General features: G+C 42.0%; 1 protein-coding gene across 5 annotated transcripts in view; it reads right to left on the bottom strand.

Moving 5' to 3' along the window:
• The window catches only part of NINL (ninein like), a 171,731-nt gene that overhangs the window by 20,426 nt on the left and 134,062 nt on the right, over positions 1-17,243 (bottom strand). For all 5 annotated transcript variants that reach the window (XM_078056821.1, XM_078056823.1, XM_036110029.2 and 2 more), the window contains 2 exons: positions 11,231-11,335; positions 10,014-10,083 (listed from right to left, as the gene is read on the bottom strand). In XM_078056821.1, coding sequence (XP_077912947.1) covers positions 10,014-10,083; positions 11,231-11,335 — 175 coding nt within the window. The remainder of the gene's footprint in view (positions 1-10,013; positions 10,084-11,230; positions 11,336-17,243) is intronic.

The following is a 17,243-nucleotide window of genomic DNA, read 5'->3' as shown; positions in this document are numbered from 1 at the left end:
GATATATTCAGAGCACTAAATGACAAAAATATGCAGGCAAGAATACTATATCCAGCTAGGCTGTCACTGAAAATAGAAGGAGAGATAAAAAGCTTCCAGGGAAAACAAAAACTAAAGGAATTTGCAAACACGAAACCAGCCCTACAAGAAATCTTGAAAGGGGTCGTCTAAGCAAAGAGAGAGCCTAAAAGCAACATAGACCAGAAAGGAACACAGACAATATACAGTAACAGTCACCTTACAGGCAATACAATGGCACTAAATTCCTATCTTTCAATAGTTACCCTGAATGTAAATGGGCTAAATGCCCCAATCAAAAGACACAGGCTATCAGATTGGATAAAAAAACAAGACCCATCGATACGCAGTCTGCAAGAGACTCATTTTAGACCCAAAGACACCCCCAGATTGAAAGTGAGGGGGTGGAAAACCATTTACCATGCTAATGGACACCAAAAGAAAGCTGGGGTGGCAATCCTTATATAAGACAAATTAGATTTTAAACCAGAGACTGTAATAAGAGATGAGGAAGGACACTATATCCTACTTAAAGGGTCTAACCAACAAGAAGATCTAACAATTGTAAATATCTATGCCCCTAACATGGGAGCAGCCAATTATATAAGCCAATTAATAACAAAAGCAAAGAAACACATCGACAACAATACAATAATAGTGGGGGACTTTAACACCGCCCTCACTGAAATGGACAGATCATCTAAGCAAAAGATCAACAAGGAAATAAAGACTTTAAATGACACACTGGACCAAATAGACTTCACAGACATATTCAGAACATTCCATCCCAAAGCAACGGAATTCACATTCTTCTCTAGTGCCCATGGAACATTCTCCAGAATCGATCACATCCTAGGTCATAAATCAGGTCTCAACCAGTACCAAAAGATTAGGATCATTCCCTGCCTATTTTCAGACCACAATGCTTTGAAACCAGAACTCAATCACAAGAGGAAAGTCGGAAAGAACTCAAATACATGGAGGCTAAAGAGCATCCTACTAAAGAATGAATGGGTCAACCAGGAAATTAAAGAAGAATTTAAAAAATTCATGGAAACCAATGAAAATGAAAACACAACTGTTCAAAATCTTTGGGATGCAGCAAAGGCAGTCCTAAGAGGAAAGTATATAGCAATACAAGCCTTTCTCAAGAAACAAGAAAGGTCTCAAGTACACAACCTAATCCTACACCTAAAGGAGCTGGAGAAAGAACAGCAAATAATGCCGAAACCCAGCAGGAGAAGAGAAATAATAAAGATCAGAGCAGAAATCAATGAAACAGAAACCAAAAGAACACTAGAACAGATCAACAAAACTAGGACCTGGTTCTTTGAAAGAATTAACAAGATTGATAAACCCCTGGCCAGACTTATCAAAAAGAAAAGAGAAATGACCCAAATCAACAAAATCATGAATGAAAGAGGAGAGATCACAACCAACACCAAAGAAATACAAACAATTATAAGAACATATTATGTGCAACTATATGCCAGCAAATTAGATAACCTGGAAGAAATGGATGCATTCCTAGAGATGTATCAACTACCAAATCTGAACCAGGAAGAAATAGAAAACCTGAACAGACATATAACCACCAAGGAAATTGAAGCAGTCATCAAAAATCTCCCAACAAACAAAAGCCCAGGGCCAGAGGGCTTCCCAGGGGAATTCTACCAAACATTTCAAGAAGAATTAATACCTATTCTTCTGAAACTGTTCCAAAAAATAGAAATGGAAGAAAAACTTCCAAACTCGTTTTATGAGGCCAGTATTACCTTGATCCCCAAACCAAAGACCCCATCAAAAAGGAGAATTACAGACCAATATCCTTGATGAACATGGATGCAAAAATTCTCACCAAAATACTAGCCAATAGGATCCAGCAGTACGTTAAAAGGATTATTCACCACGACCAAGTGGGATTTATCCCTGGGCTGCAAGGTTGGTTCAACATCCGCAAATCACTCAACGTGATACAATATATTAATAAAAGAAAGAACAAGAATCATATGATCCTCTCAATAGATGCAGAAAAAGCATTTGACAAAGTACAGCATCCTTTCTTGATCAAAACTCTTCAGAGTATAGGCATAGAGGGTACATACCTCAATATCATAAAAGCCATCTATGAAAAACCTACAGCAAATATCATTCTCAATGGGGAAAAACTGAGAGCTTTCCCTCTAAGGTCAGGAACATGGCAAGGATGTCCACTATCACCACTGCTATTCAACATAGTATTAGAAGTCCTAGCCACAGCAATCAGACAACAAAAAGAAATCAAAGGCATCCAAATCGGCAAAGAAGAAGTCAAACTAACTCTTCGCAGATGATATGATACTTGATGTGGAAAACCCAAAAGACTCCACCCCAAAACTGCTAGAACTCATACAGGAATTCAGTCAAGTGGCAGGATATAAAATCAATGCACAGAAATCAGTGGCATTCCTATACACCAACAAGACAGAAGAAAGAGAAATTAAGGAGTCCATCCCATTTACAATTGCACCCAAAATCATAAGATACCTAGGAATAAATCTAACCAAAGAGGCAAAGGATCTGTACTCAGAAAACTATAAAATACTCATGAAAGAAATTGAGGAAGACACAAAGAAATGGAAAAATGTTCCATGCTCATGGATTGGAAGAACAAATATTGTGAAGATGTCAATGCTACCTAGAGCAATCTACACATTCAATGCAATCCCCATCAAAATACCATCCACTTTTTTCAAAGAAATGGAACAAATAATCCTAATATTTGTATGGAACCAGAAAAGATCCCGAATAACCAGAGGAATGTTGAAAAAGAAAAGCAAAGCTGGCGGCATCATAAACCCAGACTTCCAGCTCTATTACAAAGCTGTCATCATCAAGACAGTATGGTACTGGCACAAAAACAGACACATAGATCAATGGAACAGAATAGAGAGCCCAGAAATGGACCCTCAACTCTATGGTCAACTAATCTTTGACAAAGCAGGAAAGAATGTCCAATGGAAAAAAGACAGTCTCTTCAACAAATGGTGTTGGGAAAATTGGACAGCCACATGCAGAAGAATGAAACTGGACCATTTCCTTACACCACACACAAAAACAGACTCAAAATGGTTGAAAGACTTAAATGTGAGATAGGAGTCCATCAAGATCCTAAAGGAGAACACAGGCAGCTACCTCTTCGACCTCAGCTGCAGCAACTTCTTCCTAGAAACATTGCCAAAGGCAACGGAAGCAAGGAAAAAAATGAACTATTGGGACTTCATCAAGATAAAAAGCTTTTGCACAGCAAAAGAAACAGTCAACAAAACCAAAAGACAACCGACAGAATGGGAGAAGATATTTGCAAATGACATATCAGATAAAGGACTAGTATCCAAAATCTATAAAGAACTTATCAAACTCAACACCCAAAGAACAAAGAATTCAATCAAGAAATGGGCAGAAGACATGAACAGACATTTTTCCGAAGAACACATCCAAATGGCCAACAGACACAGGAAAAAGTGCTCAACATCGCTCAGCATCAGGGAAATCCAAATCAAAACCTCAATGAGATACCACCTCACACCAGTCAGAATGGCTAAAATTAACAAGTCAGGAAACGACAGATGTTGGTGGGGATGAGGAGAAAGGGGAACCCTCCTACACTGTTGGTGGGAATGCAAGCTGGAGCAGCCACTCTGGAAAACAGTATGGAGGTTCCTCAAAAAGTTGAAAATAGAGCTATCATATGATCCAGCAATTGCACTACTGGGTATTTACCCCAAAGATACAAACATAGGGACCCGGAGGGGTATGTGCACCCCGATGTTTATAGTAGCAATGTCCACAACAGCCAAACTGTGGAAAGAGCCAAGATGTCCATCGACAGATGAATGGATAAAGAAGAGGTGGTATATATATACAATGGAATATTACGCAGCCATCAAAAGGAATGAGATCTTGCCATTTGCAATGACGTGGATGGAACTGGAGGGTGTTATGCTGAGCGAAATAAGTCAATCAGAGAAAGACATGTATATATGACCTCACTGATATGAGGAATTCTTGATCTCAGGAAACAAACTGAGGGTTGCTGGAGTGGGGGGTGTGGCGGGAAGGATGGGGTGGCTGGGTGATAAGACACTGGGGAGGGTATGTGCTATGGTGAGTGCTGTGAATTGTGCAAGACTGTTGAATCACAGATCTGTACCTCTGAAACAAATAATGCAATATATGTTGAGAAAAAAAAAAGAAGAAGAAAATAGCAGGAGGGGAAGAATGAAGGGGGGGAAATCGGAGGGGGAGACGAACCATGAGAGACGACGGACTCTGAAAAACAAACTGAGGGTTCTAGAGGGGAGGGGGGTAGGAGGATGGGTTAGCCTGGTGACGGGTATTAAAGAGGGCACGTTCTGCATGGAGCACTGGGTGTTATGCACTAACAATGAATCATGGAACACTACATCAAAAACTAATGATGTTGGGGCACCTGGGTGGCTTAGTCGTTAAGCGTCTGCTGTCAGCTCAGGTCATGATCCCAGGGTCCTGGGATCGAGCCCCACATCGGGCTCCCTGCTCTGAGGGAAGTCTGCTTCTCCCTCTCCCACCCCCCCCTGCTTGTGTTCCCTCTCTCACTGTGTCTCTCTCTGTCAAATAAATAAATAAAATCTTTAAAAAAAAAAAACAAAACTAATGATGTAATGTATGGTGATTAACATAACAATAAAAAATTCAAAAAAATTTAAAAAAAGAAAAAAAAGGAAAAGTATGAAATAAAATTTCCTGATGTTAAATAAAAAAAAAAAAAAAAGAGATTAGAACACAGACATGTAAGAGGGAAGGCCATGTGAGGACACAGGAAGAAGATGGCCATCTGCCAGACAGGCTTCATGAAATTAACTTGTTGACCCTTGACCTTGGACCTCTAACCTCAAGAATTACAAGGAAATAAATTTCTGTTGTGTAAGCCACTCAATCTGTGGCATTTTGTTATGGCAGCCCTAGAGACCTAATACAGATATTATACTATAGTTTTATGAAGTGTTACCACTGGGGGATCCAAAACCTTTGGGATACTGCAAAAGCAGTCCTAAGAGGGAAGTTTATAGCAATACAGGCTTACCTCAGGAAGCAAGACAAATCTCAAATACGGAACCTAACCTCATACCTAAAGGAGCTAGAAAAAGGACAAACAAAATCCAAAACCAGTAGATGGAAGGAAATAATAAAGATTAGAGCAAAAATAAATGATACGGAAACTAAACAAACAAACAAAAAAACCAGTAGAACAGACCAATGAAACCAGGAGCTGGTTCTTTGAAAAATTAATAAAATTGATAAACTCCTGGTAGGCTTATCAAAAGAAAAGAGAAAGGACCCAAATAAATAAAATCACAAATGAGAGAGGAGAAATAACAATCAACACCATAGAAATACAAACAATATGAGAGAATACTATGAAAAACTCTATGCCAACAAATTGGGACAGCTCAGAAAAAATGGATAAATTCTTAGAAACATATAAATTACCAAAACTGAAACAGGAAGAAACAGAAAATTTGAACAGAGTGATAACCAGCAAATAAGTTAAATTAGTAATCAAAAATCTCCCAACAAACAAAAGTCTAGGACCAGATGGCTTAATAGGAAAATTCCACCAAACATATAAATTAGAGTTAATACCCATTCTTCTCAAACTATTCCAAAAAGTAAAAAAGAAAAGAAAACTTCCAAACTCATTCTATGAGGCCCATATTACCCTGATAGCAAAACCAGATAAAGACACCACCAAAAAAGAGAACTACAGGGCTGTTTCTCTGATGAACACAGATGCAAAAATCCTCAACAAAATACTAGCAAACTGAATCCAACAATAGCAAAAATAATTCATCACAATCAAATGGGATTTATTCCTGGGTTGCAAGCGTTGTTCAAAATTTGCAAATCAATCAGTGTAACACATCACATTAATAAAAGAAAGGACAGGAACCATATGATCGTTTCAAATAGATGCAGAAAAAGCATTTGACAAAGTACAACATCCATTCATGATTAAAAACCCTCAACAAAGTAGGTTTAGAGGAAACATAATAAAGGCCATAGGTGAAAAAGCCACAGTTAGCATCATCCTCAATGAGGGAAAAGCTGTTTTTCTCAGGTCAGGAATAAGACAGGGATATCCACTCTCACCACTTTTATTCAACACAGTACTGGCAGTCCTGGCCATAGCAATCAGACAAGAAAAAGAAATAAAAAGCATCTAAATTGGCAGGGAAGAGGTAAAACTTTCCCTATTTGCAGATGACATGATATTGTATATAGAAAACCTGAAAGACTCCACCAAAAAACTGCTTGAACTGATAAATGAATTCAGGGAAGTTGCAGGATACAAAATCAACATACAGAAATCTGTTGCATTTCAATACATCAATTATGAAGGAGGAGAAAGAGACCTTAAGGAATCAATCCCATTTATAATTATACCAAAAACAATAAGATACCTAGGAATAAACCTAACCAACATATTGAAAGACCTGTCCTCTGAAAGCTATAAAATACTGACGAAAAAAATTGAAGATGACAGAAAGAAATGGAAAGACATTCCATGTTCATGGATCAGAAGAACAAATATTGTTAAAATGTCCATACTACCCAAAGCAGTCTACACATTTAATGCCATCTCTATCAAAATACCAACAGCATTTTTCACAGAACTAGAACAAGCAATCCTTAAATTTGTATGGAACCACAAAAGACCTTGACTAGCCAAAGCAACCTTAAAAACGAAAAGGTGGAGACATCACAATTCAAGACTACAAGTTATATTATAAGGCTTTAGTAATCAAAAAAGTATGGTACTGGCACAAAAACAGACACATAGATCAATGGAACAGAAGAGAAAACTCAGAAATAAACCTACACTGTATGGTCAATTAATCTTCAACAAAGCAAGAAAGAATATCCAATGAGAAAAAGTCTCTTCAAGAAATGGTTTTGGGAAAACTGGACAGCAACATGCAGAAGAATGAATTTTCTTCCACTTTCTTCCACCACACACAAAATTATACTCAAAATGGATGAAAGACCTAAATGTGAGACCTGAAAACCATAAAAATCCTAGAAGACAGCATAGGCAGTAATGTCTCTGACACTGGCCACAGCAACTTCTTTCCAGATATGTCTCCTGAGGCAAGGGAAACAAAAGCAAAAATAAACTACTGGGACTACATCAAAATAAAAAGCTTCTGCACAGCAAAGGAAACAATCAACAAAACTAAAAGGCAGCCTATGGAATGGGAGAAGATATTTGCAAATCACATATCTGATAAAAGGTTAGTATCCAAAATATATAAAGAACTTATAAAACTCAATACCCAAAAAACCAACTAATCCAATTTTTTAAAAATGGGCAGACCACATGAATAGACATTTTTCTAAAAAAGACATCCAGATGGGGCCAACAGACACATGGAAAGTTCACTCATCATCAGGGAAATACAAATCAAAACTACGAGATATCACCTCATGCCTGTCAGAATGGCTAAAATCAACAACACAAGAAACAACAGGTGTTGGCGAGGATGCGGAGAAAGAGAAACCCTCATCACTGTTGGTGGGATGCAAACTGCGGGGCCACTGTTGAAAACAGTATGGCAGTTTCTCAAAAAGTTAAAAACAGAACTACCCTACAATCCAGCAGTCATACTACTAGGTATTTACCCAGAGAATACAAAAATACTAATTCAAAGGCATATATATACCCTGATGTTTATTTATAGCAGCATTATCTACAATAGCTACATTATGGAAATAGCTCAAGTGTACATCCCCTGATTAATGGATAAAGAAGATATGAGATACACATACACACAATGGAATATTACTTGGTCATAAAAAAGAATGAAACCTTGCCATTTGCAATGACATGGATGGAGCTACAGTGCATAATGCTAAGCGAAATAGAGAAAGACCACACCATATGATTTCACTCATATGTGGAATTTCAGAAACAAAACAAATGAGCATAGGGAAAAAAAGATAGAGGCAAACCTAGAAGCTCTCAACTACAGAGAACAAATTGATGGATACCAGAGGGGAGGTGGGTGGGAGAATGGATAAAATAGGTGATGGGAATTAAGGAGCGCACTTGTCATGGAAGTGTTGAATTACTATATGTGCACCTGAAACTAATATTACATTGGATGTGAAGTGAAATTTAAATAAAAACTTTTTAAAAAAATGTTACCATTGGGGGAAACTGGTCAAAGTGTTTTAAGGATTTCTCTATATTTCTTACAACTACATGAGTTGGCAATTATCACTAACAATATCAATTAAAAAAGAATTAAAAAACCCAAGAATGATACATCCCAGCTTGTGTGCTTCCTCCTTAATAATGCATCCAAAAGGGCATCTGGGTGGCTCAGTCAGTTAAGCTCCACCTTCGGCTCAGGTCATGATCCCAGGGTCCTGGGATTGAGTCCCACATCAGGCTCCCTGCTTGTGGGGAGTCTGCTTCTCCCTCTGCCTCTCCCCCCGCTCGTGTGCTCTCTCTCTCTCAAGCTCTCTCTCACACATTAAATAAATAAATAAATAAATAAATAAATAAATAAATAAAATAAAAATTCATCCAAAAGCCAGTAAATGAGACCAAGTATGAAAGGCATCTATGTATGGGGGCAAAAAGAGGACCAGTGGGGGTTAGTGCTGAAACAGAGTGGGAAGGGCGTTTACGTGTGGGGTAAGGGGAGATTAATCAACAGTAAGTAGATCTTCTGAAGATAGAAAGCAGGCTTCTCACTGCTGGAGATAGGAGTTACAAATATGGAAAGGGAGAAACTAGGATCATCCCCATGATGTTAGGTGGGAATTGCATATATGGGGTTTGAATTCACGATTTTCAGTAGAGATTTTATATATATATATATATATATATATATATATATAAATACTCATGCAACCATATGCATGTGAGTGTGTATGTATATAAGAACATGCACACTCCTTAGCTCTATCCATTAATTGTGCCTGGAAGTAGTGACATCCCAGGAGCCGTGGGCACTCCTGGTGCCCAGGTCTTGGTCCCAAACACCATTCTACAGTAAAGGTGACTGGGGGCTTCTTGTGGGAGGTAACTGATTACAGGCTGAGGCAGGGGAAGTATTAGATGAACATGGAATATCTGAGGGTACCAGAAAGTAAGGAACTGCTCAAAAAATGATCAGGATCTGTCTGGAGGACCCAGAAACCACTGTGAAGGGACTTTCATTGGCCAACTCTGGGACAATTTGAACACGAAAATAAATACTGATGGTAATGTATTATAACCCACTGAATTAAACAGGATCCTAGGATAATAATATGATGATGGAATGAATAAATAAGTGAACAGAAAAGAAAGCTCTTCCTTATACTAGAATACCAATAAGATTAGTTACCAACTGGCCACCATCACAGCAAAAAAACAAAGGATGCTAAAATAAGGGGATGAGAGTTTGATGGGGAACAGGGTATTTACATAATGTCAAAGTATCTACCCATACAGTACTCACCAATTACAAAGGGAAAAGTAACCTCCCTGTGGAGAAGCCCAGCCAACACCACCTAACCAGGAATCAAAGCTGACATCACAAGGAATGGGACAAATCACACTAAAGAGGCATAATCTAAAGGGAACATCAAAGAAACCAAACGGAGGGCCTTCCTACAAAAGAACTGCTTGTAATCTTCAAAAGTGCCCTGGTCCTAAAAACCAAGGCGTGACCAAGGGAGCCACGTGCTTCTGCCAGGGAGGGGACAGCTGGCAAAGCTCAGTGGGGTGGGGGCTCAGACGGCACTCTTGCACCCATGTTAACATCCCAACTTTGAGCCGGGGAAGGGGCGGATGGGTTGGCAACTCACTCTCAGATCTTTCAGAAAAGAGTTCTGTCTTTCCTTTTTGTAGGTGTGAAATTATTTCAAAATAATGAGAAAAGGAGAGTGATGTCAGCGTCATGCCGGTATCGATACCTGACCTGTTTGTTGAGCTCTTCCACTTCAGAGAAGGCCTTTTCCCTGTCTCTCTTTAAATCCTCGATTTCCTTCCTGTTGAAAAAGCAAAATGTACAGTATCACTGACCAGCCAGTTTCTTTTTTTCCCTGTCACTGCCCCTGTAACAGTGGTGGCTCGGGGTGTGCAGCCACAGAAGAGACTCTCACGGCCTGCTCCTGGGACCCCAGAGCCACCACTCTGCCACTGTTCTCCACCACTGCTGCTGCCCACCCAGCTGGGACCCTGACCCTGGGAACCAGAGGAACACTGCCAGTACTCTAAGAACCTCCATGGAATTTCTCAGTCGCACACAGTAACATCTCGTTAGCAAAACATGTGGCCATTCACACCCAGCGGCATAAATAGAACGAAAACAGCCTCGTATCTGCTGGTGTCTCTTGTAAAATGTAAAATTTCCTGACAGCAAATGAGGGAAACAATGGTTTCTTTTTTTTTTTAAGATGTTATTTATATATTTGAGATAGAGTGAGAGCACAAGCACTAGTGGGGGGGTGGGGGGGGGGGACAGACGGAGAGGGAGAAGCAGACTCCCCGCTGAGTAGGGAGCCTGATGCAGGATCGATCCTGGGATCCCGGGACCATGACCTGAGCTGAAGGCAGATGCTTAACTGACTGAGCCACCCAGGCGTCCAGGGAAACAATGGTTTCTAGAGGGGAAAAAACTTTTAGATTTCAGAAATGCTGTAATATAATAGTAATCACCTGTTGACCACCTGCTCTGGATGCCATATTTTAATAATCTTTAACTTCATAGTTGAAAAAAAAAAAAGGTCAGGGCGCCTGGGTGGCTCAGTTGGTTAAGCGACTGCCTTCGGCTCAGGTCATGATCCTGGAGTCCCGGGATCGAGTCCCGCATCGGGCTCCCTGCTTGGCAGGGAGTCTGCTTCTCCCTCTGACCCTCCTCCCTCTCATGCTCTCTGTCTCATTCTCTCTCTCTCAAATAAATAAATAAAATCTTTAAAAAAAAAAAAAAGTCAAACTGTCCTTGGATAAGACTATGGAAGTGAAAGTAGAAAGCCACTCCCCTTCCACACCGAGGCACACACTCAACTGGCTGAGCCACCCAGGCGCCTGAACACTCCCCACTTTCCACAGCAACACCTTCAAAGCTCATTGTACAGAGAGCAAAGCGTGTTGTAGACTGGAGTCCAGGCAGAACCACAGAGCCAGGGCCCTTACCTCTGGGCATCACTTGTCCTTTCTGCAGCTTCAAGCTTTTGCTGAATCTTTCCCAGCTCATTTTTCAACAATGTGTTTTCTTCAGAAAGCCTATCCAACTCGATTCTGCATGAAAAATTGAAAACAAGTGGTAAGAGTGGGGACTCCAGGAGCTGGCCACCATATGTAGTTCACATGAGTATGGTCTTGCAGTTGGAAGTCATGGTGGACCCTGCATCATCTCTTGATGGCACAGAGCACATGGTTCCTTCTCCTTTATGCACTGCTGACATCCTATGGTTTGCATCTCCCAAGCAACAAGCTACAGAAAATAAAGCATTCTTAGCTTCTAAAACAATCAATCACACAATCAACTCATTAAGAGTATTCAGCACCTCGGTTCTGTTTACTTCATGTTTACAGCTGACCTGTTACCACATCTCACAACCACTAACTAAAACGAGTGTGCTCATGGCTGGCATCAACACACAATGCTGGCTGTGGGTTCTCAGGTTATGGCATGGTAGTAACCAGGAACTCTAGCATGGAGCTAAGGAACATGAGCAATCAGAAGATCAAAACACATTTTCCTCTTTAGGGAGAGCTACCTGCATTGTACACTCTTCAGGTCAGCACTAGGGACGAGAAAACTGGGGAGATGCCCACATCCCTTGTACAGAGAGAGACCTAATGCAAGGTGGATCTCTCAGTGGGAAAAAGCAAGCATGAGTAGCTATCACATGAACCAAGTCTGCTTGGAGCGACCTTTGCTTTCTGATACCTTAGAGATCTCCACTTGGGTAACACCACTGACATATGACAGATAAGCAATTTACCAGTAAAGATCACAAATGAGGCAGCTTAAAACCCGTATTTGCTGCCTGAGAAATTTATTCTTTTTTTTTTTAGATTTTTATTTATTTGAGAGAGAGTGCATATGAGCAAGGGGAGGGGCAGAGGGAGAGGGAGAAGCAGACTCCCCACTGAGCAGGGAGCCCGACGTGGGGCTTGATCCCAGGACTGAGCTGAAGTCAGATGCTTAACGAACTGAGCCACCCAGGTACCCCCACCCTAGAAATTTATTCTTAATAGACACTGGTCTGACATTTGTTCCCCCCACCAATAGGTCCCTATCTGGCATTAGCTTCTAATTTTTTCAATCTAAAAATACTCAAAGCCACATGGTCTTGTTACGTTTAATATAATAGGCTTATAATACCAAGCATAAGTGTCTTCTTCATACACATAAATATAACGTCATTTTATCTCATGAGGAACTAAAGACAAAAATAAAGAAAGGGAAGTCATTGGAATTTTTAAAGCAGCAAACGGTTTCAAGCAGAGGAGAGAAACAAATGAGGTCTGTGTTTGGGAACCGCCACTCTGGCTCCAGGACGGAAAACTGACTCAGTGCTGCTGCGTGTGTTGGGGCGGTTTCCACTTCAGCTTCCTGGGCCTCAGAGAAGCTGATGGCTGTCCTACCCCGTCCCCCTCACCACACCAAGCAACTAGAGCTGTGTGAGACTGACCATACAATGGGTGACTGTCCTCACAGAAGGTAAGGGAAACCTCCAAGAGCCCCCTAATAAAACAAAAGTCTAGATGCTGAAACCCCGGCTGTGAGCTTTAAGCCACACACAGACAGGGTTACCCTGAGGCCAGTGCCCATGGCAGCACTGCCATCAGCAGCGTGGAAAAACCACACCGGGCGGGCCTACATTAAGCAGTGCCCTAGAAGGAAGTTAAAGTGGTCCCAGATTAGCAGCTCCCAAGTCTCAGCAAAAGCAGTATCCGCCCTTTCTTCAGAAAGCATCCTCTACTACAGTTCCGGAGATTCCCAGAGATGAACAGCATGTAAACACAAGCTCACAGTCACAGATCACCACAACATACATGGAAAAAAGCCACCTCCCAGCAGCAGCAGAAGCAAAACAGCAGACTGGATCCCACAGGAACCTCAGATATTGGAATTATCAGACACAAACTAAGGATAAAATTGTAAAATGTTTACATAATAAAAAATAAACAAGAAACAAGAACTATCAAAAATGATCAGACCAAAAAGGACAAAACAGGGCTTTTGGAAATGGGGAAGAAAAAAAAAAGGCAATGTCGAAATAAAACCTCACTGAATGAATTAAATGGCAGATTTAAACAGAGCTGAAGGAAGAATTACTGATCCGGAACACAGAGATAGGAAAAAAAGTACCCAGAATGCGACAAGAGAGAAAAGAAGATAAAAGAGATGGAAGGGAAGAAATGGAGGAAAAGTGAAAAGATCTAACATCATACATCTAATTGTAGAGTGAGAGGAGAAGTGATGTTTTAAAAATAATGGCTGAGAAGTTTTCGTAAGACACAAATTCAATGGGTACAATGTTTTTCTAAGCAGGATGAGTAGAAAGAAAACCACACCTATGCCCTATAACCTGACAATTCCATTCTTAGGTACACCCCAATGTAAATGCTCCAAAAGACATGGATAAGAAGTTTCTTAGCAGTACTATTTGTGAAGACTAAAACTAAACACTATTCAAATGCCCATCCACAAGTGAATGAGTAAACTGTGTTATATTCACACAACAGAAGAATCCACAGCAATGAACCATATGAATGAACTACAGCTATAGGTCCTGGATCGTCTAGGTGGGCCCAATGTAATCAGAGGGTCCTGAAATGTGGAAGAGGGAGGGAGGAGAGTGGGGGTCAGAGTGATGTGATGTCAGGTGGACTTGACCAGTCATTACCAGCTTTAGATGGAAGGGGGCCAGAAACAAGGAATGCAAGCAGTCCACAGAGGCTGGAAAACAGGAGAACAGCGATTCTCTTCTAGAGCCACCAAAAAGGAAGGCAACCCTGCCAGCATCTTAATTTTAGTCCAGTCATAACCATTTCAGACTTCTAAGCTCCAAAACTGTAAAATCATAAATTGTGTTGTTTTAAGCCACTAACTTAGTAATAGTGGTAATTAGTTACAGCAGCAATAGGAGACTAAGAACCAATACAGAGCAACAACTAGACAGAGTAGACTACCCAATGTCAATGGTGGAATCTTTTTTGTTTTAAAAATTTATTTGAGAGAGAGCACGCTCACGAATGGGGGAGGGGCAAAGGGAGAGAGAGAATCCTCAAGCAGATTCCCCACTCAGCATGGAGCCAGACTCGGTGTTCTACCCCAGGACCCTGAGGTCATGATCTGAGCCAAAACCAAGAGCCGGGCTCTCAACCGACTGAGCCCCCCAGGCGCCCCCTACCAAACATTTAAAGAAGAAAATGTTAATCCTTCTCAAACTCTTACAGGAAAACTATAGACCAATATCCTTTTCCAACATTGATGCTAGAATCCTCACAAAATACTAATAATGATTACTGTTTAATAGATACAGAGTTTCTGCTTTGAATGATGAGAAAGTTTTGGAAGTAGAAAGTGGTGATGAGAAAAAAAAAGAAAGTGGTGATGGTTTACACGTTGTGCATGTTTAATGCCACTAAATTATGTGGTTAAAATGGTCGATTTTACATTATGTATACTTTGCCATGATTAAAAAAAAGTCAATATCCATTGACAGAAAAACTAATTTAAAAAGACTGGTACACTCTTAAAGGATATTAAAGAGATATAATAACTAAATGCACACCACGATCCTTGATTAGATCTGGGGTAGGTGAACAATCTAGAAAATACATACTGAAACAACTGGCAAAATCTGGAAGTGGAGTGCAAATTAAAAATAGCAGTGCATTCGAATTAAATCTCCCACATGTGATAACAATGCTGTGGATATGCAGGAGAACATCCTTGTTCTTATAAAATAACATGTTGAAATATTTAGCAGTAAAATGTCATAGTGTCTGCAATTATCCCCAATGATTCAGAAAGAATTTAAAAAGGGTGTGTGTGGAATTGTGTATAGAGCAAAAGAGCAACAGAAGAGGTGACCGTGGATGAATTCGGCCACGTGGGCATTCAGACCACTTCTGTTCTCTAAGCTACTGGCAGAGATTCTTTCACAATCCAAATCTGGTCGTGTCACTCTGCACTTTGCTTTCTCCTTGATAAAGACCCAAATCTTCACCATGGCCTTTAAGGTCCTGCAGGTCTGAGCTCTGCCCAGCCAAGGGGCCTGTGGCTGGTGTGGGTTTGGAAGGCAGCTATGCTCACCATTATCCCACCAACACCAGCTCTGGTGTGGGTTTGGAAGGTGGTCCCATGTGTTTCCTTACAAGTGGCCACAAGGGAGTTGTGGCCAGGGGTCCACTGGCTGGTGCTGGGGATAGACCTGCCCTCAGGGAGCAGGGGCTGGGGGCCCAGCTTGGGGAGTGAGGGATGCCAGTGGGCTCAGGGGGCACCTGCATGTTGCTGAGCCCAGTAGACTCCTTCAGGCTGCAGGTCTTGTGTGAATTGGCCTCTCAAGGGCTCTGGAGACAAGTGTTCCTCTCTCCTTGCAGGATTCTTCCCCTAAAGACACAGCTCCTTGGTTTCCCCTTCCTCTGAGGGCTCCTTCCTCGACTCTCCACCTACCTCACTCCACAGGCTCCTCAAGTGTAACTGAATCCTGCTCTCCCCACTTCTTGGTCAGTGGCATTTCTGTGGAGTGCTCTGAGTGCTCTGTGACCCACTTCCAATCTCCCTGTGAAAATCCCATCCTCCTGTAACCCATCAACTTGGCCTCGACACTCCTGCCAGTTGACTCCCTGCACCTCTGATGCTATCACTCTGGTCCCCAGCCACTGTCACTTCTTGCCTGGACATCTGCAGTAGCCACCTCTCCCTGCCCTCCAACCACCTCCTCCTACACACCCACCCCACAACCCCTGCAATCCACTCTTCCCGGTTTCCCTGGCTAACCGAGAGCATGTTTCCACAGCTGCCCGGCTCAGGGCCCCAGCAGCCTGCCTCTCAAAAACCCTCCCCATACCCACAAGAGCCGGTTCCTATTCACATTCCCCTCTGCACAGCCATCTCCTTATTCCCCAAAGCCCTCTAACCTGGGCAAAGCCTGCTCCTGCCCCAGGTCCTCCTCCGCCTTCCCAGATCTGAACACCTCACCTCCCAGAAAACTACCGGCTTGAATTTGGGCCGGTCGTTTCTATATACTCCCTTAGGCTTTCACCATTTGTGCACGTGTCCCTAGAAAATGTACATGGTCTCAGGAGCATGGCCTTTAAGTTTCCTCATATTTGAAACAGGGCAGCAAGTTTCTTCCTGACACGGAGACACGCAGGAAGCACGGCACCTCCCCCAGAGGCTGAAAGCCGTAAACCTGCCTTGCACCCTGCTGCTATCCCTAGCTGTACCCCCACATAGAAGATGCCCCATAATCACTGTCAAGGAGTGAAGACCCTCCTGAGAATACAACTGTGACTTTAGCTGTGGGGTCAACAGGAAGGGAGTGAGACTCAAGGTGCTGGCTGCTTCTGTGCCTAAGGCCCCTCCCTGTGTTTGCCTGGGGCCTGCCACAGATCGTGTGCAGAACAGGTACCCACGATGTGTCCGCAGGGCCCAAGACCAGCCTCTGTGTGTCTGGGACTTGCTATGGAGCATCCAGGACTGTAAGTGCGTGTTCTACATTCATTTCGTGCTCCATGCCCTTTGGGGGCACGGCACCCTCTGCACTTCATGGGTGACAAAATTTAGAAGTCAGGCCACTACAAACAAAGTGCTCTATGGTTTAGAGACACCCACATAAAAGGCAGGGACATCAAGTAATGGCACCTGTAGGAGGTGAGGAGGCCTGGTGCCTAGGAGGCTTCTAGCTATGCTAGTATTTTTTCTTAAGCTGAGTGGTGCCTTGACATTTCTTCCTTTTGGTTTCATGTCAATCCCACATAATCTTTTTACTCAATGAAGCTAACTGCCCGTGGTCACCCAGGTAGCAGGAGCTGATGCCTGAGGGGGACTGTAGGGCTCTCTGAATTTGGCCCATATACCAACATCTCGAGGCCATCTCCCCAGCTTCAGGCTTCCCCTGAAGGCATCAACTGCAGCAGCATCTTGAACCCCCCTGGGCACTCATGCCCCACCCCCAGCCTC

This window comes from Halichoerus grypus, chromosome 10 (genome assembly GCF_964656455.1).
Source record: "Halichoerus grypus chromosome 10, mHalGry1.hap1.1, whole genome shotgun sequence".
In the NCBI taxonomy this organism is placed as follows: Eukaryota; Metazoa; Chordata; class Mammalia; order Carnivora; family Phocidae; genus Halichoerus; species Halichoerus grypus.
This window is presented reverse-complemented; position numbering and strand designations above follow the sequence as displayed.